This window comes from Protopterus annectens, chromosome 10.part0 (genome assembly GCF_019279795.1).
Source record: "Protopterus annectens isolate FY-2018-M chromosome 10.part0, PAN1.0, whole genome shotgun sequence".
NCBI classification, from domain to species: Eukaryota; Metazoa; Chordata; order Ceratodontiformes; family Protopteridae; genus Protopterus; species Protopterus annectens.
In genome coordinates, this window is record NC_056744.1 from 676242672 (window position 1) to 676266671 (window position 24000).

At 37.0% G+C, this 24000-nt stretch overlaps 1 protein-coding gene across 6 annotated transcripts in view; it reads right to left on the minus strand.

Annotated features, from left to right (window-relative positions):
* The window catches only part of DAB1 (DAB adaptor protein 1), a 2980230-nt gene that overhangs the window by 1207277 nt on the left and 1748953 nt on the right, over positions 1-24000 (minus strand). For all 6 annotated transcript variants that reach the window (XM_044085518.1, XM_044085521.1, XM_044085520.1 and 3 more), the window contains exon 5: positions 8917-9056. In XM_044085518.1, coding sequence (XP_043941453.1) covers positions 8917-9056 — 140 coding nt within the window. The remainder of the gene's footprint in view (positions 1-8916; positions 9057-24000) is intronic.

A 24000-nucleotide genomic window follows, 5' to 3' on the forward strand; every position in this document is an offset into this window, starting at 1 on the left:
TATGCTCATTCAGACCTGGCTTAAAGAGCCCACCAAGTTTAATAATCCATTTTTTCTCCGTTGAATTTAATAAATTATGCCAACTTGATTTGTTATGCCTGGATCTTCTAATTTTATCAATAATGGTAAAACTAAAAGTAGCATTTGGATGTACCAAAGAATGTTTATATAAAGCATTGGTGTCTCTCTTGTGTCTGATATCACTAAAGTGTTCAGAGATTCGAAGCTTCAAGGGTCTGGAGGTTTGGCCAATATAGAATGCAGGACATGTGCATTTGGCCAAATAAATGACCCAATCTGAGGAACAGTTAGCAAAAAATGTTATATTGAATACTTGAGAGGTGTTTTGACCACTGAAACTGGTGGTTTTGAGTATGATGTTACAATAGATACAGTGTCCACAAGGGAAGCAACCAATTAATGGATCCCCTGATAATGTGGTCTGGATACTTTTGGTACCTTTCTTCTCAAGATGTTTAAAGTGATTAAAAAAAGCAGATAGATTTTTGCCTTTCCGAAAGGAAAACGAACATCTGTCTCCAAGAACGTCCTGAAGTCTAGGTTCACATGTTAATATGTTCCAATTTTGTTGAACAATTTGCATCAATATGTTGGTATTCCGACCATATGTGGTGATAAATCTAGGTGTTACTGAAGGTGATTTGTGTCTAGTTTTGTAATGAAGCAATTCAGTGCGTTCCATCTGGTCAACTGTGTGTTTGGTATGTAATAGTTGACCCATTTTATACCCACGGTCATGGAATCGATGTACTAAATCATCTCTGAAGTGTCTATAAGTGTGCTGATCAGAACACATGCATTTAATGCACATGAACTGTGATTTGGGAATGTTTTTGCAGATGTGAGGAGGATGAAAGCTGGTTGCATGGAGAAGTTAATTATTTTGGGGGAATTTACGATGAATTTCTGTAGTCATCGTATGATCAGATGCACGGCAAACCAATACATATAAGAAAATAATTTTATCTCTATCATAGCTGACAGAAAATTCAATCTCCCATTTATTTTCGTTCAAATAAGAAACAAATTCCGAAAGGTATTCTTTATTCGCTCTCCATACCAACCAGCAGTCATCCAAATATCTGCACCAAATGTCCATTTCAACCATGTAAATGTTATGAGAGTTGTCGTAAATAACCTGTTCTTCAAAGTATGCCATGAACAAATCGGCATATATGGGTGCAAAAGATGCACCCATAGCTGTCCCCTTGGTTTGTAAATAGCATTTGTCTTTGTAAAAAAATACATTTTTTGTTAAAACATGTTCTGTTAAGCACAACAAAAGGGTGTTGAAACCTGGCTTGTATATTTCAGTTTTGTTGAGCCAGTATTCCAACGCCTCTAGGCCAGCCCAATGTGGTATGTTGGTATATAATGATTTTACATCCAATGTGTGTGTAACCAGTCGGGCTCATGCTGTGTATCAGAGATAATCTGTAAAAATTCCGTGGTATCTTGAATTCTAGAATGGACACATTGTAAAAGGGGCTTAAGAAATTTGGTAAGGAATAGAGATAATGGTTCTGTTAATGAATTTCTACCTGAAACAATGGGTCTGCCGGGTGGGTGTTGAAGGTCCTTGTGAATTTTAGGTAGGAAATAAATGTATTGTGGACAAGGGTTGGCAATGGTGAGTTGATGCTGTGTGTTTTGAGTGATGATACCTTCTGCAACAGCTAAACTAAGGAAAGAATCAATCTGCTCCTTGAATACTGGTGTTGGATCAATGGTGAGTTCCGAGTAATAGCGTGCATTGGATAATTGGTTCAGTGCTTCAGGATCATATTGTAATGTGTCCTGAATCACTATAGAACCACCTTTGTCAGCACCAGTTATGACTATATTGTGATTGTTTGCCAATGTGTTGATATTTTCCATGCAAAGTTTGGATACATTATTAGGTAATGGCGGAATTGATCTAAACTGAAAATGTAGATCTTTGATAATGGCTTGTTGAAACATGTACACTTGGTGATTCATGGGTGGCATGAACGAAGACCTATGGTATTTAAATTCATCAGAGATCTTTGGTTCTTGTTCCTGGAAAAATAGTTTAAGGTTAAGATTTCTACAAAATGAAACAATATCTTGAACAAAACTTTCTTCAGCAACAAAAAAAACAGGGATGAATGATAATCCTTTAGTAAGAATGTCAATTTCAGAGGAGGAGAGGAAATGTGATAAAATATTAGTGATGTTTACAGTGGTTGTTTGGTCACAAACATCTCTAATAGCGTTTCCATGTTGTCCACATCTTTTATGTTTCCTGGCCCCCCTCCTCCTACGTGTAAATCCTGTGAGGTGACAGAATTTCTTCTCTTGGATACTGGTGAGTCTGTGGCACCCCCTGAATCAGTGTCAAGACATGAGGATGAATATTCTTCAGCTGAAGTGTCAGTATAGTTATATGTGCCTTTCTTAAGGATAGATTTAGTCCATTTCCTCTTGGGATAGGTATGATTCGAAGGAGAAAATCGTACATATTTGTTTTTGTTTGTGAAATTGAAGGGATCCCCTCTAGTATAATCATCTAAATCCCTTTGGAACTTTTTCTTTTTCCTATCCTTAAGCTGTGATTCCAATGTCATAAGTTCCTTGCTTATGTTCTTGATACTATTTGTATATATGGTCTGACCCTCAAATTGCTTGGCCTTGTCACTAAGAGAAGAAATGGATTAAATTTTTTGTTCAATGACTCTATTATGGAAATTTGCCAGTACTTCAACAAATTTCAGGGTTGTCTCTTGTTGAATTTCATTCCATTGTTTTAATAGAAGATCATCAGGGGAATTAACCAATGGTTGGGTACGTACTCGTAACCCTTGTGGAGTGATGCCTTTGAGTAAATATGCACGAAAAAGTTTGTAATGCCAAACTTTATTTCTCAAATATCTCATATGTTTGTTAAGATTTGAAAAAAATGTTTACACAATTTTCATCAAGGCCTGTGTTGCCAAGGTCAACCAACTTTTCACCAAGGGTACCAATTCCAAAAACAGAAAGATCATCTCTGTCAGAAGACAGCCCATTTATTAAATGATGCAATTCCATGTTTAAATATATTAATGGAGACCGCTGTCCAAAATAATACCAAAGTTAAATAGACCTGAGCCGGTTCAGCATAGGATCAATAAGCAGCAGACCAATATAATATTATAGCTGACATAAGTAAATGTGAAAATATTCCCAAAGGGACTATTCACCTGGATTAGGGCTATTGCCGGTCCTGTCTGAACCAATAAGCCTTAGGTCCGAAGCATCATATGGCTCCTTACTCAAAATGATAGTTGGAGTAATATTTGACAACAGGCTGAAAAAACGAGATCTAAAATCTTACTGATGATAATCTTAAATAGATTGAAAGGCCCGTAATGTGGAAATGTATAAAAAATTCTAGTTAATGCACAATTTGTGTTAAGTATTGTAGTATTAGGCCAAGTGTACAATAGCGCAAACTAATATGGAATGAAAATCTAAAAAATAATAGAAAAATGTGTAGAGATTAATTCTGATGCTATAGAGTCATACAACAATAAAACAATCCCAATGTAGCAGTTCAAAAAAGCGAGGCCAAGCAAAAGTGATGGTCATCAGAGACCATATATAAATGGTTTGATATTAACAAATAGCTAACAGCAAGATTGTCCACTACTGAGCCCAAAAAAAAACTTAATGGGACCAATATTGACATTAATGCTGAGCTTACTATTAAAATAAGAAAATAAAATAAAAGCAAGGCGTGACAAGGATGTATAGGAAACCAGTGAATATGCCATCAAAAATCATATTAATAAAGACTCACACCACCTCCATATCAAAGAAGGTGGAAACAACACCTATTACTTGAATTGCTATAAAGAAATGTCACACCTGGTGTTAAACACAATCGTGATTTGTATATCTAGTATGAGCCCTAGTAACAAAACAAAGGCATAACTGTATTATTGCTAACTATAAGACACCCAGCTCCCCAGATTATCAATTTTGGATGGAAATAAGCCATCTACCTAATATGTTAAAAATACTAAAGACATCAGTTCAAATAATATGAATGCTGAAATATAATGTGAACTAAGCTCAGCTTATCATAACAATAGTGAAAAACACAAATGCCATATAACTAATGATACAAAGCACCACCAACTAGATGGATACCCATTGTCAATAAAAAACATGTAAATTTTAAGCTTCAGTTATGGGTGTTACCCAAGAAAATGCAATTATTGAAAACACCCTATGAATATAAACTGAGCTCAACGTATGTTGAGTAAAAAGTCAAATATTAACCTTACCTAGCTGAGAGTATAGCCAAATATCTATATTTGGGTTGTAATGCCGAAGCAGATAAACTATAAAAAATGTGGTGACCAAGAGAATAACATATAAACCACTATAGGCAGTTGCATATTGGTATACATCCAAAAATGTGCTTCAGTATAGCAAAAAAAGGGGGGGGGGTAGAACTGTTTAGTTAACAAAGGCACATAATAAGCTGTTGTTACCATAAAAAACTTTCATTTAACTCACCCACAGGTCTTGCCTAAATGTTTAAGAATAAACATGAAGTATAACACCATCTTTAAATTAAATGTTAGCCCCCCAATAGGCCGAATATTATAAATAAAGTAATGTGTATACTGGGTAAACCAATCCGTTAAACTATTAATATTTAACGAAATGCAATTGTCGAAAATATTCATACAGTTCACAATGAACAATACTTTACCCAACATAAAGAAAAAACATATTAACTTGTTAATAAAAGTCCATGTAAAGATTGTCTTATTGTAAAGACAAGAAAACAAAAAACCAAAGTCAGCAGATGCATTCAAATCTTCTGAAAACACTCCACAGTGGTTAACAAAAAGAGTTTAAGAAAACCAGTACTTAATGATGTCTTGCTGATGGCGAACATCTAAATGGTGTCACTTGGTTGAAAAAACACACATCAGTTTGTTGTGAACTTCGAAAAAAGAACAGGCAACCTCAAAAATATAGTCTCTTAAACTTCCCTCTGCTGGAACAAATGAGAAATGTGCAGCAACTACGCCAAAAAGCAATGAAGAGAGACGCCAACAAATGAGCCACGAAGCATCTTTGTGGTAAGGGCAGCTAACAAATAATAATCCAGTCAAAGCAGGCAGGCCAAACATAAAAGTCTTGAAATTACATAGTTCATGAGAAAAAATGGAAAGTACCTGAGGTTGTTTAAAAACTGCAAACAGCAAGTTAAATTTCATAGGGTTCGAAGGTCTATAGCATAACTGAGTCTTAAGGGATCTATTATTTCTAAAAGTAAAGTCAGGTTTATTCCCTAACACACCTTTTAATTCTTTTAATTAATAAGATGTTCTAGTTCAAACTAATGACATTGCATACCATGCCAATGTTGCTTGCAAAAGTCAAAGGCATTCTAACCTTTGTGTTATCACTATTATTAGTGCAACCCCGATTATCAACATCATATAACCTTTCTGTAGAAGGTTGATTCAAGGTACAATTAAAATAGGGTCTACACCTGCCCATCCTCTCCTTCCAAGCATCAGATATCTGAGCATCAACAACCTCACTTTTATAGCCTCTACATATAAATTCCTCCTTTAATGAAGCCAATGTCAATTTAGCATCATCACCATGTAACCGCATCATGCGAAAAATGTGTCCACGGAGCACATTAAGTTGAGTGTGATTAGGATGCATGCTGTTGTTATGTAATATATTATTCCTTCTAACAACCTTCCTAAACACACTAGTAGTCACAGAGTGTAAAGCATCTCTGTTAATTTCAATGTCTAAAAATTCAATCAAAGTGGAGGAATACTTATAAGTAAATCTGAGGAACTCACTGACATCATTCATATATTGTAAAAATTCCAATACAGACATTTTTTATAAATAGATTTTATTTAGTATCACTATGTTGTATGGTAGTGTTTCGACTTATTTTATATGTTATTTTATAGATATGTTTTAGATGAGCATTGGCTTAGTGCATCTTATATCCATGTAATTTGTGCCGACCTAAAGTAATTAATTACAACCCTATTTTCATTGGTTGTTTTACATTTAAATACCTTGCTTGTTGTTCCATACTTTATGTTGGTCTGAAGAAGCAGAGTAAGATCCGTGAAAGTGCTTACCTTGTAATTTCTCATTAAAGGATTGCTGTGTTTGGAACCTACGTGTTTGTTTCATTTCCACATTTTTTTTTGTACTTGTGGGTTCCTTTATCGAGAGTGAGGTACTCTATTTTTATAAGAAATCAGTTTTCCTGATATTAGCAAAAAGCTATGAATAACTTGCAAAATGCAAATGCCAGGGGTATAATAAATGCCAAATGCATGCTTCATTCGTCTATGTACAAAATTATTAGTATTTTCTTTAAAATAAATGTTCTTTTAATTTTCACAGAAAACACGAAAGATTACACAATTTGGTCTTGTTCATTTTTCAGTAACCAAACAATATTACAGCAAAAAGAAAAACAAAGCTATATATATATATATATATATATATATATATATATATATATATATATATATAATAGGCGGATTAAATATTGCATAGCAAGATAATCCATCACAGCAGGATATACCAGCCCCTTTATTAAATTTATGCCTTTGTCAGATACTCCACAAGTGGAGTTTAGAAAAGAATTACGAAAGTAAAAAATATTTGCACAAAGTTGATTAACAGAGTCTAAGAACAGGATATCAGCAACACCTTGCATTGTAAGAAGAGATCACACGTTTATATTTTACTTGTCACTTTATCATAAAAGAGATGTCTAATAAAATGCAATATAATAATTATATAACTTCACATCCATACAAAATAGGTTGTCTTTATTTGATTTTGTTTTTCATTCTCTGTGTCTAATAATTTTATTCTTAGTCATTACTATATTCTCCCCCCTTTTCATATAGATATGGTTTTAGTCAAAAGTAATAAAAGACAGATAAATGGGTGCGTCAAGTGTTCAAGTGATGTGGATCTGAAATCCACACAAATGGCATCAAACAATGTTAGAAAGTTGGGTTACAAATCATGACTCCAGGGCCACTGGTACCAACTATGTATGCAGTGGGGGTGATTAGCTTTAGGAGCTTATGAGAAATGTTTCCAAATGCCTTTGGCTGTAACCAGCACCTTTCTTATACAGATAAATATTCCACTGTAGAACAACAGAATGTAACTACAATTATCACCTCATCAAGAGTTCATCCACCTCAGTCTGTGTAGTCCATGACTACTAGTTCATTTTTTTTCAAAAGTAACTGAAATGTGTCCATTTTCACACACACACACACACACACACACACACACACACACACACACACACACACACACACACACACCTGAAATGTATCCATTTTCTCACTCACACAGACAAAAAACTGAAATGTATCCATTTTCTCTCTCACACACATACACACACACACACACACACACACACACACACACACACACACACACACACACACACACACAAAATCTCACCAAAATCTACTGATACCTTTAAGGACTCTACAGCTTGTGGGGTTTGGTTTTAATGGCCTGAATTTGTCCATAACAGACTTAAAAAGAAAAAAAAGTCATGAACATTCATAACTGCCATATAACTATATGTCATTAAAGGGTCATTTGCATATATCCCATGTGCCTGTAACAGAAGAGGCAAAATATATTATACTTTCTTTATGGGAAGAATTGGGTAAAACATAGAAAAGACAAATTAAAATATAGAAGCCAGTAATTATTTGCACACTAAAAAAATATATATTTTAAGCGGATAGAGGATGACTGAATAATTTTAACTAAACTAAATAGCATTGTTCCTAACACTTTCTACTGAAGACTACTGTCTAAATACCACCATATCACTAAAACAATTTAAATGGCTATAGCTTGATTGATACAGACCTCTCAGTCTTTGGAAAAATAGTGTGTAATTTCCATACTACAGTCTCTGTAGTAAATAGTTTGCTGCTTCAAGTTTGAAAACGTTCATATGGTCCATAATTACAAAGAAGAAGAAGAAAACACAGCAATCTTGCTTCAGTTTTCCTTGCAAATTAATGACTACTCAACTCTAAACAACAGTCTTCTACAGAAAGGAAGAACAGTTACACCCCTGGCTTAAGAACTTATAGGTGCGTAGTATAATTTCAACAATAACCAGAACTTTTATATTTTAAACTGAGGTGCTAGAACACACTCATCTCCATTCCGAGTTGAGTTGATGCAGTTCTTTAAAGCAATAAACATTTCTCTTCTGCTAAAAAGATCAGTTATAATTTACACATATGTAACAAAATATATCACTCCTAATTTCTTCTACATCTATGAAAATATTCACCTCCATGGAAGGTAGACAAACAGGTAATGAAAAACAAAGATTAAAATGTAGTTGCTGGAATGCATCATTCAAGATAAAGAAAGTAGAGGATTACAAATATGAGTTTGTGTGTATGGTTGTGTGTGTGTCTTGAGTGTGTATTATATAAACCTGCCAGTCTTAATTCAAATAACTGTTCCATCATTTGAGAGCCAGTCATTATCCACACAATGTATACCAAAAATTATTCTTGAAAATGTCAAAAAACATTTCATCTCACTGTAATTGAGCTGATCAAAACATGGGATGAAATTCATCTGCCACTCTTTATAAATGCATAGATATACCATTGGCCCTAGTCAAGTCACCATCAGTGGTCTCTGAAGTTTCTCAGAAGTGAAGAGCAGTTATGTATTTCATACATATGTACATGCATATACATAGGTTTATGATATGCGAATATGAGTACATGCTTAACACAGAAACATTTGTTAAGCTATAAAACTATATCCTGAGTTCCAGTATTTGAATAGAGAAGAACTCTAATTCTACTATACCTTAAGCTTCATCATAGAATCTTGACATAATTTGTCTCCACGTGCAGCTGAAACTTCATCTATACCAATTAACTTTGCCTTGTACCGAACACCTTCTCCCTTAAACCGCTTTATCAGAGCAGCTTCAGTCCGATCTTGGCCTACAGTTAAGAAAAAGAAATATGTTTACTAATATATAGGGCATCATTTCCACATTTACCAGTTTAGCTGGATAAGCAATTTTTCCTGTTATGTTTTTTATGCACGTAGCTATAAGAGAAGCAGGTTAATTAGTTACTGGGAGTAATCAATTACAGTGCATATTGATGGTCATATATCTAAACAGAATGGAATATAAACAAATAATAGAATAAACTACACTGGTATGCAGTCTTTAGAGATAAAGTAGCTTTGGACTTATGTCCACAAAACATTTAAACAACTCTCAGTTCTTTGAACAAGGTAAGTATAATTCGAAAATAAAAATAAAGTGAATTATATAAAAGCAGCTTATGCCTTCAACAGAGTTGTGATAGTGAGAAAAGGAATACACTCAGGCAGCAGCTGCAGGACCCACTAGATAAAGCAGGACAACTAGATAAAACAGGACAAAATAGAGTTGGTGCTGATAATGGGGGATCTGAAGGCACATATCAGGATGGACAGAACAGGATATGAGGACTGCCTTAATTCACATGGGAGAGGGCAACTGGAATAAAGAAGGAGAGGTCATTCTAGACGTCTGCCTTTAAAATGGCATGATGGTAGCCAACACATGTTTCAGAATGGAAGACAATCTGAAGATCACAAGCAGGAATGGCCAACATGCAACTCAACTGGACTTCTTCTAATAAGGAACTTGGGCAGAATCAGTGATTGCAAAGTCATCCCCAGTGAAACGGTCAGCCTGAAGTATAAACTGCTGGTGGCAACAGTCATCTGCAAGCAGTAGTCAGAGAAAGCTGTAAGGTCACAGAAAGAAAGTTGATGATCCGGAAATTGAATGGACAGAAAGCGCAAGAGTTCAAGGAAATACTCAGAGCTCTAGCACCTTAGGGAGAAGAGGCAATAGATGGAGTTGAAGAAGAATGGCAGCTGTTCAAAACAGCCTGCATGAGGACTACAGAACACGTAAGCTGCCAAACACAGGTATGGAAATACAGTACATAAGGAAAGCTGGTGAAGGAATGCAGAAGTCCAGAAATGCATCAAAAGACAGAGAGTGAAGGAAAAAGTGGAGATAGAAAAGATCGACTAGTTGAGGAAGAATACTGCTGGGCTAACAAAAACAGTCTAAGAGTGCAGTTGCAATAATGAAGAACATAGCACCACAGGCAGTCTCCCAGCTTCTGGAAAGCCACTCAGTAGCTGGAACAAAATAACTATATCAGGTTACAAGGCAAAAACAGGAAGAAACCAAAGATGGTCATCAGATACCCTTCTTTGCAGGACATAGAAGCAGCTTGTGAATGAAGAATACCCCACAGAACTTTTACTCTCCTGGATACAGCCTACAATGAAAGAAGAAGAGATGACTGCCCCAGAAGAAGTAAGAACAGCACTAAGGAAAATAAAGTCAGGGTAGTAGCAAGGGTGCAAGCTCAGATGAAGTCAGAGCAGATATGATCAAACTGATTGATGAGTTAGGGAAGAAATGGCTCCTGTGTTTACTCCTAGCAGTAAAGAGAGAAAGGAGTATCCAATATGACTGGACAATAAGCATACTAGTCAGTGTACAAGAGCAAAGGGACATACACAGCAGTATAGAGGTATCATATTCCTGTCAAGGTGCATGAAAGTTCTGGAGAAGGCAATTGATAAAAAAAATAAACAGAACAGTAGAAAGTAAGATGGAAGATGAGCAGTTCAGATTAAGATTAGGATGTAGCACAACTAATATGATGTTTGCAGTGAGACAGATGGTTGAGAAAAAAGCTAGAGATGAAGAAAGAGTCCAACTGGGCATTTTAAGACTCGGAGTAAGCATATGGCAAGGTACCAAATTTAATTTGCACAGACCTGTCATTATCTGAAATCCCAGAAACAATAGTAGAATTAATGCAGGCTATGTGCAGTGAACCAATGACACAAGAATGAACAATGTTAGCACTCCCAGCAGGACTCCCTTTGGGATTCTATGTGCATTAAGCTTCCGCTCTGAGACCACTGTTGTTCATACTGATGATGGACTACATTAGCAAACAGGTCAGATGGGACAAATTGACAATGTTGCTGAATGCAGCATTACAATTAGTCTCTGAATAAGAATTTCTGCAAAGGGTAGGGGAGTTGAATACAAAACTGAAGGCACATGGGAAGAAAATAAGTACAGATAAGACAACTATAATAGCTGCAAATGGGGACATTAAAAGAAGCTGAGAACTGAAACTGAAGGGAAAACAGTGGGACAGCTTAACAGCTTCAAATGCGTGGGAGGGTGGTTGAGTAGAAGGGAAATCTGAATACAGGAGGTCACCGCTAGAATCTGAGGGACTGCAGTCAACCATCACAGAGTGTCAGGTGTAGTGTATGACAGAAGAATGCCAAATAAGCTGAAAAGTAAGGTGTACAAAGCAGTGGTGTGACCAGTACAACTGTAGGTACAGAAACCTGGGCAGTGAAGGTAGAGCAGCTGAGAAAGCTAGAGGTGATGGAAATGAAGCGACTGAAACAGGTGGTAGGATGCACACTGATGGGCAGATCAAGAAATGAGGACATCAAAGCAAAAAGCCAAGTAGCTCCAACTGCAGAGATGGTCAAATAAAATAGATAATGGTGGTATGGGCACAGGAGCAGGAAAGTAGAAGACAGTGTGGTGAAGATGATTTAAAACAGACAGGAATAAGTCAAGAGGAACCCGGGGTATAAAGCAAAGAGATGGAAAGAATGTTGAGTGAGAAAAGACCTGAGACAGTATGGAATTACTGTTGAAGAAGGTTGGAGTGCAGCAATGAATACAGAGAGATGTTGACAGTTGATGCTACACCGCAACTCCAAGTAGAAAATGGGAAAAAAGGTGATGAAGATGATGATGAAGGATATAATTTAGAGACCTGCAATTATGCTGAATAAACATTTTCTTAATACAAGATGTAATAACACAAACTTCAAAATTACATTTCTTGATGAATAAAATGAGGAGAAGGCTCTATTTGGCTGTTTAGTGAAATAACAAATGCTTATTTCTGCCTGAAATAAGCAATCATGAATCTTAATGGAACAGAAATGCTTATAAACACCAACAGACATAGAATGTCACACCCTATGAGTAAACTCTTTTCAGTTAAAAAGGCAGATGAATTTGTGGGAATAATTTAAAACGGATCTATATTAGATCGTCAAACTTCAAAAAGTCCGAAACACTAAAATAGCAAACACAAAGAACAGTGATTTTTTTTCTCCCATGGAAAAAAATTGCTGTTCCCTAAGAAAAAAAAAAAAAAACCTGAAACTTAACCTAAAGTTGGTGGGCTGTGCCACCCACACCCCCCTACTTAAATATATCAACTCCGAGATTGCACCACAATGGAGGAAATAGCAAAGCCCCAAAAACGTCCCACTGACTTTTTTTTCCCTGTGCAAAAAATCGATGTGCTGTTGCTTTGCTATTTCAGGTTTCAGACTTTCAGGTTTGATATTGCATCATTCAAACTTGATGCAGTTCGACGATGTAATATAGACCCTTTAAAAACTACTGTTTCATTATTAATAATTTTTCATAAATTTCCAGTCATCACAACTGTTTGGAGAAAAGGTTTTATAATTGCTAACAACTGCCTGGCATACAGTGATTCCACGCTATGCTCTAGTTCTGAAGTAGACAGAGAACCAATACATTTTGTCAAGTGGCTTGTCACATCACAAGCTCATACTGTTAATTTCTCCACAATTTCATTTAAGCAATCTTTTATAAAGTTGCATTCCAACTATTTGCGACATTGCTGACAACCTTACACGCAAAATAAAGGTCTTGTTTTTGTGCAAGAGAGAAATGCATGCAAAAATGAAAAAAGTACATGTGAACTAAGGCATCTATACTGAGGTTTATGCTCTTATTAGACACATAAATGCAGTAGGTATTTTAAATATGTCTAACAGCTATTATTAGAGTTTGAATGATAGTTGAAACATTTCCCAGAGCAATACAGTATTCATCAACTTAATTGTCTTTGGATTCCCTGACTGTTAGAAAACTAACATTCACCCTGGGCTTCAGAAGTAATCCCTAACGTTGCATCCTAAACAGATTAGAAAGTTAGTTTAAACTATCACTTAAAATTTGTTTCACAGACATCTTTACCTTTAATGAGAAAGACCTTATTTACACGTTTCAAAATCACCCTTAATTACCACCAGTATTAAAATATACTTTGCACTGGTATTTAACCCTGGGCATGACACTTACTCTCACGCATGCATGCATGGAGATATTTACAGACACAGACACACACACACAAACACAAACATCCCCCCCACACATACTCAAACATTCACTTGACATCACAGACAGGCTCATACAGACACTCAAATAATCTCATGAACGATACCCACCCTTACACACACACACACACACACACACACACACACACACACACACACACACACACATAGAATAACACATGCACACATCTTCCCCACACTCAATTAAACATTCACTCAACATCACACACAGCCTCATACACACTTTCAAACTCACAAACACACACACACACACACACACACACACACACACACACACACACACACACACACACACACACACACACACACACACACCCTGGCCATTCATACCCCTGCAGACAGGTGCGCACACACACATCCACATACATCTGCACATTCATATTCCATTCTCCAAATAACTTCACCAAACATACCTGGAATACTGTCTCTCCTCTTGACTTGAATGGGTGGCTGTTTTCTTTTGGCCATGTTAGTTATCCTGACTGACAATGCTAATCTATGCAGATGAGTGGACTCTTATGGCTAGTTAGCATTAGTATCTTTCCTGGAATGTCTCATCATGCAGCAAGACAAAACACTGTGCTGATTGTTCTGACCTTTTAAAATCACTTCAGTGGGCCTATCTTTAAACAGGAAAGGGTTACCTCTAGGGGCTGCCCACTTGTAGTAGGGGTTACCACTCATGATAACACTTTCAGAATCCCAGAGCTGGTATTGGACAGGCACATAGCTAAAACAATTATTTTTTCATCTGGGGTATAAATATGAAGATATGGAAAAACATTCTTATTAATGGAGACATTGCTCTGATACAGAAAATAAAAGCCATTTATTAGTACATAGCTAAACACTTTCACCTATAAAGCACAACATGTCATCCAGAATGGGCACTTCAGTAAAATCAACATTAAATTCAAGTCCAAAGAAAGCATGTGGAAAACTATTACCAGAAAAATATTACATATGAAATTTAAAAGCAGCATACACTGCTCCCACAATTAATATAAAATAGAATAATTTATTGACGTCTTAAGATCTCAGAATATATGTAATATTAATACAATTTTTCAAACTTGGTGGTTTACTGACTTTCTGTTTAATTTGCCAATATACTTCTAATTCTTACAATTTATTTTTTAAATCTCCTCCCCAAGAATCATTAAATAATCTATGTAACATAAAATGAAAACCAGTCAATATCCTTGCATTTTACCTACAGTCTATAGAGAGCATCTTTTATTTGTTTTTAATGCATAATGAAAATTTCACTAATTGTGAAAACATGGGTCACAGTCAATACATGTAGCACAATACTCCCCACCCTCACTATTACACATATTTGTGAGTTACCAGGGCTGTATCTCATACTGGGCAGATAATAAAAATCAGCCCGTCCGTCAGTAACAATGGACCATTTACAAGTACAGGTAGCTCCTATATTATTTCTCACTCCAAGCTTCTTTTGATCATGATGTTCTAATTAATGCTTGAGGTTGTTTCCCTTCGTACCTATAGATTTGGCAGTTGGATCCAATGTAGATGTAAACTCTGGATAACTTAAGCATACCTTTCAGTTATTGCTCATCGTTGTAATTAGTTCCCATGTGATGTGGTCATGAGAGGCACAGCTCAGAACTCTAACTTCAAAATCATTTGAGAAAACAATGATTAGTTGTCTACTATGTCTTACGGCAGCTATAATTCCTCCATTAGGATATCAAGATCATTTCTTGGGTGTGCATAATATCTGTGTACCATACACACAGTACAAAGATAAAGGTAAAAACTGGTCCTGAATCAGGGTCTGAGAAAGAAAACACTATAATAGCTATTAAATTGATAAGAGCAGATCTGCATAGAGCATTTGGAAGGTATCTAAGGAAAATGTGTTATGGAACTGTAGTGTGTTAGCGGATTGAAACATTCTTTTAGCCTCAGGCTGGATTACTTAGATCAGAAATAGCCAAACAACCCTCATTTTATTCTTACCCATCTGATATCATTTGGTGCAAAAAGAACTCTTAAGATATTTTTTAAACGTTATGATGGCCTAGTGCAATTCAACAATGTCTATTTAAAATAGTTTGGTTAGACATTATGGTGATTGGTTAATACAGCAGTTATTTAGAAAATGAAGAAATAAGGAAGCCAGAGTTAGCTTTATAAATAATAAATATATAATGAACAGCAACTGTTTTGTACAGTTTCTACTCAGGTTGCTGGTAAGTCAAATTTAATGAGAGAAGTATGCAATGTGTATTATTCTCTATGTTAGATGAGTGACATCATGCAGGGCCAGAGAGCACAATGCCATCTCGTGGCTAACAGGACAAGCATTTCAAACCCTATATTAAGGAGTCATGTGTGTGCAGAGAAGAAACAATGCCAGAAGCATCCATGTGTAGATGCCATATCACAGAGACAAAGGTCTGAATAGAGAATATAGTCAGGATCTCAAAAGAGGGGCAAACATTTTAGGGAGACATTAATCCTCTGGTACTGATCACAGGTGTGAGTCATCTTTAGAAGACTAGAAGACACCAGAGACCAGGATTTAAACAATCAGGGAGTATGCTGGGTGACACATCTTTGATGAACAATTTGGAGGTCTTCAACCACCTTCCCCTCTCTTCTCCTATTTTTAATGATGAACCTCCCCCAAAAACTCTGAAATCTCAAATAAAAAAAAAAAAAAAAAAAGAAAGAAAGAAAACAGAAAGAAAAAGTGATCATTATTGACACAGATGGTGGGTACAGCTGAAACACAGTACTACAAACTGTGATCCACATATTACAAGTGTGGAAACCATTGTATTATCATGCTTGCTGACTACTACTTACTGTGTGACTGCACCAAATGCACTATCGTGAAAATCCTGAAACAAATGAGGGATGACTGGACTCTTGGAAAACACATCTTCATGAATATAATGTACAAAACTTCTCACAGTAAGTCTGGTTTGGATAAAAGATATAGAGCGCTGTACCGATGTGACAGGGTCAGTAGGAATGGATGGGTATCTGAGGGGTAAATGCTTTGCTTAACCTTGAATTTTTCATTGAGTGCAGTTAGAAATATAGTGGGATAATGTATTTTTGAACTTGCTGGCCATTTTCTGTATCAGCAGTGCTTTAGGGAACAGGTCAGTAGGAAAGTAATACTTTTATCATACAATCAGGAATCAGTGTTGCCTTTCAACAGAAGGGACCTGGAGGCAGATGGGGTACAGAGGTAGTTGTGACAGTTGGTATAATACAGCCTTAGAATAAATTGAATCTTTTCTTATTCCTTCACCAGTGGCATAGATGGATGGAGTTCTGACTACAGCAAATGGGAACCAGAGCTCAATTATCAGTTCAGATGCTTGACTACACATGCAGAGAAGAATGGACATGCCTATCCTATGGCAAGAGTGGGAAAAACAGTATATGTCCATTCTGCATTTAACTTCAAAGGGTTGGCAAGACAAAGTAGTCCATTTGAGGGCAGATTTTTCTATCTACAAAGCAAAAATATGGTGTTAGCTTTCAGTACTGAGTGGGTGGCAATGTTTACTTGCATGTGGAGTGCACTGCAGGCCCATGCTGTGACACAGGAAGATTGTCGCCCTCTCAAGGAGAGTGGTTATGCTAGCTCTTAAAAAAAAATATCCGTCAGTGGTGGAATGCCAGTGAGAGATCAATCACCATGATCTCTGCCAGAATGAGGACCCCTCTGAATGTTTCTTCTCATAATAGCTCTGAAGCATGGTGTCGTTTACCCCTGCGAATAATTGGGCCAGTCAATTTGGGGAAATCTTGACAGCTGGTATGTCAAAAGGGGAAAAAGTTTATTTTCTTGTAGATGTTTAGTAAAATAGTTTAATGCACTCGGTGACAATATCCCACTTATTGCAGCACATTTTGCCCTTGGCTCAAAATGTATATTTACCTCAAACTGCAATATTAAATGAGAAATGGAAGACTGGTTTTCTATAATGGAAAATGAATAACAAATATGATCTCTTAGTCAATGCAAACTAACAATTGCTGCCCCAAAATATATACTACAGGCATCAACCAAACATCATAAAGTCAAAGAAAGAATCCAAACAAAAGAGATGAAGACTCAGTGGAAGGAAAGCAAGTCATATAGTAGTATTACTTATACCGTTAAGCCAAAGCTAGTGCCTAAGGTCTTTCAGGATGTCTGCATGGGACTGGAAAGCATAAGCCAGGAAGCTGATAATGGTGTTTTGAGAAGCAAGTACATAAAAGTCATTAAAAAGGGCTTGTATTGCATTTAGTCACTTAGTAAGTTCTCTGCCAGTGGTCCATAAATGTATTTAGAATTTAGACTGTAGGAAAGAAAAACAGAACTACCAGTGACATTAAACAGTGCCGGGCTTTGCATTATAAGCCAGAAGAATTTTAGACTGTACCAAACAATGGGTACTGAGTATGATGTTAAAAAGGGTAGTCCATACTTCAGGTAGTCCATACTTCAGGTAGTCCATACTTCAGGTAGTCCATACTTCAGGTAGTGCATACTTCAGGTAGTCCATACTTCAGGTAGTGCATACTTCAGGTAGTCCATACTTCAGGTAGTGCATACTTCAGGTAGTCCATACTTCAGGTAGTCCATACTTCAGGTTCCTCAGTCAGATTAATAGAAAGCCCTGAGTCAGGACCTGCTGCCCAAACTTTTAATGGGTTTTATGAAAATGGTTTTAAACATCATTCTTAGTCTAGGCTAGTCAACTTGTCTGTGTTGCAGATCATAATGCATTTAGGATAAGCACACTTTTGTGAGACACACTTAGTAGGTGTATTATTTATTTTTCTTTTTATTTACAGTTTGTTGACTAGGTTAGTTCTACTTGGTCAATGACCTTTTTGTGAGTGGATGCTCATGGTGGTATTTAGACTGGCTCAGAGAAATCTGGCCAGGGCAATTAGTTTGATGGCTATTTGCTTCTAAAACCACCAGCCAGTAGTTTGGCTAGTCAGGAAAAACAAACAAAGAGAAGAAAGGGCAGCAGTTCATCTTTATGTGGCATGAGATGTCATTGGTTTACCACATTCGGCTGGCCTTCCTTTTCAAGAAGTTCAAAGGTACACCAGCATTTGTGGTCCAACCCATTACAATGATCTGTGCGGGAGCTAGGCAGCTGTAGAACTTTGAAATTGCACTGAAGAAAACACTGGGGCATGTTCACATTAATCCAGTGAGAATCATTGTGCATATACTTTGAGAGGGAATGGCACACATTTGGAAAGAGTAAAGGCTAGTGTGGAAACCAGTGAAAGGGCTGAGAGTTGAACTTCTGGAGTATTAATTCAGTACATAAAACGAAGGTAGTACAACTTTCAGTTTCCAGCAGGTGAAGTGTGAGGGATTCTTGTAATAAAGTGAGCATTGTGATCTGAATAATATCCTTACTTTGCCATGTACAAAGTCATTTGTATATTTGGACACCACAAAATATAAATGGGGCATCAATCAGGTGGACAGTAGATGGAACTACATCCTAGTATAGATACCCTTCACAGGAACCACATGTAACAAATGAAGTAAAGCCAGCTACTATCAATTTTTCATCCATACAGGTCAGAAGCTTGGGTAGCCCCATATTACATTTCACCACCTGGTAGAAAAGTATTTAGGCAATATCACCAAAATTGAATTTTGTTTAAAAAAGTAAAAAAAAAAAAAAAAAACATTACATTTTTGAAGAGCAAATACCAAGGCACTGTAATGATTTGGTTAGAAACCTTTATGATGGTAGGCGACTGCATGGCTATTGAGGGGAGAGGGGGGCATTTCCTCCTATTAACTTGATGAAATCATGGTTTTGAATTTAACAGTGAAACTGACTTTTTGGTAAAATTGTAAACTAAAGGAGATGCGCCAGGATTGGGAGTGTTTTTGGCAATGAGTTTGATCAGATTAGTTGAGGTGGACAGTAGATGGAACTACATGCTAGTACAGAGAACCTTCACAGGAACCACATGTAAGAATGAAGTAAAGGAGGACCACATTACACTCTCTGGGAAGAGTACAGTGATGGTCAATGAGATTATTAGGGTGATACACTCATCAGCCCATTAGACATAATTGGGGGATGATCCAAATTGATAGGCAATAGGCTGATAGATCATCTAAACTAATAGTTAACTGACAATTGTACCAAAATAATAAATATATGACTAAACCATAAATATTGTTGGCACTAGTGGAATGAATCACCAGACTGATGAATTATGCTGGAAAGAACTGCTGTGAAGACATTGAAATAAAGACTCATGCACTGGATTCCTGCAATGTGTTGTATTTAAAAAAAAAAAAAAAAAAAACCTCAAGGCCTCAGGGAACTTACCTAGGAGTCTGTGTTGTCAAAACATACCTCATGTGCCCTATTCCTATTCCAGTCATCCAGTATTGATTTAAATGTAGGCAATGTTGTAGCTGATCTTATTTGTGAGAGGGAGATAATTCTACATTTTACCTGCCCAATGAGTGATGGATGAATGATATACTTTACATGAGATGAAAAGTTATGACCTGCACTGTCTGCCTTTTTCTCATCTTTAGACTACTTATAAATTAAGGTGGTGCAGCGGTAGCGTTGTCGCTTTCACAGCAAGACGTCGAGTGGCATTCGAAAGACATGCGTGAATGGGCGTACCTTTGTTGAAGGCTGGACATCGGGCTGGCACCTCGGCATCATAAAAATCGACTGCCAATCATTAGTGGACCGGAGTTCCTCTGTGGCAACCCCTAACTGGGAAGAGCCGAAAGAAAAACAACAAGGGACTACTTATAAATTAAGATGACATCACATATTACCATAGTGTACCTTACAGAATACAGGTTTGAAACTTTTACCCTTTCTGTATTAGAAAGGTGGCATACTCTACTCATGAGTATTGGGTTCTTTGTAACCTCTTCGGGGATATAACATTGTGTATACATACTTGTTTAAAATATTCAGTAGATGTCCTGACCACTGATTTGTAAAGAAGAATCAAAACTTTGTTCATCTCTAATACTGTTTGAATGTAGATTGTCTCTCATAAGGAAATAACTTAAGCCAAATCGATATGTTAACATACGATCAGATAAACTCCAGTCAAATATCAATGGACTCTGGTGTTCATGTGTTTTGGAAGGAACACCGGACAAAGGATATTTGTGTACAAACTACACTACAATTAAAACAAAGCTGACAGATGAAGCCACATAACCAAGGAGCACTTTGATGGACAGTGCACTTTCTATTTCTTTCATTCACTGGTATTTTTTAATTTTTTTAGACTAATTATTGTCTTTAATAGATTTTGGGCAGCCGCAGTGGTGCAGTGGTTAGTGTTGCCACCTCACAGCAAGGGGTTCTCCAGTTCGATTCTTGGCTGTGGTGTCTTCTGTTGAGAGTCTGCATGTCCTCCTTGTGGTCGCGTGGGTTTCCTCCGTGTGCTCCGTTTTCCTCCCACATCCCAAAGACATGCTGTAGGTGGACTGGACACTCTAAATTGGCCCTAGGTGTGTGTGCGTGCATGTGTGTACCTTCAGTGGCAGATTGGGTGCCGGGCTGGCAACTCAACACTATAAAAAACTCCACTGCCAGTCATGATCAGACCAGTGATCTGCTCTGGTGACCCCCAACTGGAATAAGCTGAAAGGAGATGATGATTGTCTTTAATAGTTATTAATTGGCATGCAGATACTGGATATGTATTGCCACATGATTTGTTTAATTCTTTATTTAAATGATGGTTTTATTTTTTCCCCAGTTCTGATGAAATCCTATTTCAGGATGAAAGCCCTTAACTGGGTTAATAAAAATTCTATTCATACTGGCTCTTTGGTCATGTGGCTTGGTCTGTCAGCTTTGATTTGGTTTCAGTTAATCTTGGTTGGCAAGTCCAGTTTTTAGTTTTCAGTATAAACTGCACTGTTCTGAGATCCCTTCTAACACAGGTAAGCAAGTGTCAAGTAACCACAGGAAGGGGACAGGAATTTAAGAAGAAGAAGAAGGAATCAGATGTATATTTGATGTAAGGGAGCTGGAATGAAACAGGAAAAAGGCCCATACAGCACAATAAGGACTCTTTCTCAACAGTGCAGCTGAAGTGAACATTATCACTAACCCTTTCCACGAATCTATTGACTCAGTATTATTGTTAAAAGTCAAAAAGAGGCAAGGGCTCTAAAGGGAGGCCAGAAGTCTTATCCCCAGCAGGCCCTGTTTACACTTTAAGGACTAATGTCTACCCATTGGAATAGGTACCTTCAGTATGCAAGGAAGGATTGGGGGTTGATTTCAGGCAAAAATAGGGAAAATGAACTTGGGTAGAGCATGACATGCCTGTTAAATGATAAATAATGTTGAGAGGGTTCCTACTGCCTCCCAGAACAAGGAAAAGTCACAAATATGATGGCTATATGTTGGAGGTCAACTAAGCTACTCTGCAGAGATCTCCTTCAAGATGGACCTGCCTTATTGGTAGTCTTATGCAGTGGGTAGAGATTGTCAGAATCCTGTAGACTTTATCAATGAAAATATGTCTGGCTATGAGATCATGATACCTGCTATACACTTACATTCTGCTGGTGCATGCTTCCACAAACTCATAATATTAATCTAGACAGAAATGTTTTCTAATGCAGGCTAGTATCACTATGTACCACCATGAAGACCACAGCTGTAGTCTAAGATGTCACAATTTCAGTGTTATGCATACTAACTATTCCCTTAGGTGGAGCAAGGTGGTATTAGTCACTGTCTCACCACTCCCCATCATATTCAGCACCAAGGTTGCTAAGTTACTCAAGGTCGTCTGTGCCATAGATAGGGCTTAATATTTCTATTACTAGTATGTGTCATGCTTAGTTTTAATTTGCTCCATAGCATACTTTTGCATGTCTTTTTTATCTTTAATAGCAGAGTTTGATTATTTTTTTAGCTCTGAATCGTTCCATCCTGATTGTTTTTCCTGCTTCATTTTCTTATAATTCTCTTTCTTCTACTTACATATTTCCTTGTACTTCATGAATATTGTTCTTTTTTCTTTTTAACCATCCATCATATGTCTTTGACAATAATAGTAAATATCCTATTAATGATTTAGCTTTATTTTGCTCCTGTAATAGCACCTTTCATGTTTCATGCATTTTCTATTCAGGTGTCTGCATTTCTTCATAGCATCTTCTGAAGAACCTTTCCATTTTGACATTATCATCCATCAAAATCTCCACACTTAATCTAGTATGGCCTGAATTTGTTTCAACATTTAATCTTATCCATTTTGTTAGGTAACCACTTCTCCCAGGCAGCTTTTATACAATTTCTATTATCCAGGATCAGAGCTCCTGTTCCTCCATGTTTGCACACCCTTTCTTCCATGTACAGTATAAATCATACAATTGTAACATTCTTTTTATGTACCTGTGTGCACTATATGTCATTGTCTGATACAACATGTGCGCAGTGCTCACTACATTGTCTGATATAACATGTGTGTAGTGCTCACTACATTGTCTGATACAACATGTGTGTAGTGCTCACTACATTGTCTGATACAATGTGTGTAGTGCTCACTACATTGTCTGATACATGTCTGTAGTGCTCACTACATTGCTTGATACAACATGTGTGTAGTGCTCACTACATTGCCTGATATAATGTGTGTGTAGTGCTCATTACATTGCCTGATACAACACGTGTGTGTAGTGCTCATTACATTGCCTGATACAACACGTGTGTGTAGTGCTCATTACATTGTCTGATACATGTGTGTAGTGCTCACTATATTGCCTGATACATGTGTGTAGTGCTCACTACATTGCCTGATATAACGTGTGTACTGCTCATTACATTATCTGATACAACATGTGTGTAGTGTTCACTACATTGTCTGATACATGTGTGTAGTGCTCACTACATTGCTTGATACAACATGTGGGTAGTGCTCATTACATTGTCTGATACAAGTGTGTAGTGCTCACATTGCCTGATACAACACATGTATAGTGCTCACTACATTGTCTGATATAACGTGTGTACTGCTCATTACATTATCTAATATAACGTGTGTAGTGCTCACTACATTGTCTGATATAACGTGTGTAGTGCTCACTACATTGTCTGATATAAAGTGTGTGTAGTGCTCATTACATTGCCTGATACAACACGTGTGTGTAGTGCTCATTACATTGTCTGATACTACACGTGTGTAGTGCTCACTATATTGCCTGATACAACACATGTGTAGTACTCACTACATTGCCTGATACAACATGTGTGTAGTGCTCACTACATTGCCTGCTACAACATGTGTGTAGTGCTCACTACATTGCCTGATACAACATGTGTGTAGTGCTCACTACATTGCCTGCTACAACATGTGTGTAGTGCTCACTACATTGTCTGACATAACATGTGTGTAGTGCTCACTACATTGTCTGATATAACGTGTGTAGTGCTCACTACATTTCCTTATACAACAAGTGTGTAGTGCTCACTACCAAAAGGTACCATCGCAGGGAGCTATTGATAATAAAACTTATTTGCATTTATAGTCACAGTCACCACTTTGCACTTTCATCTAGCCTGACAGTTTATAATATGTTACTCAAAGAAGATATCTATGCATTATTTCAAT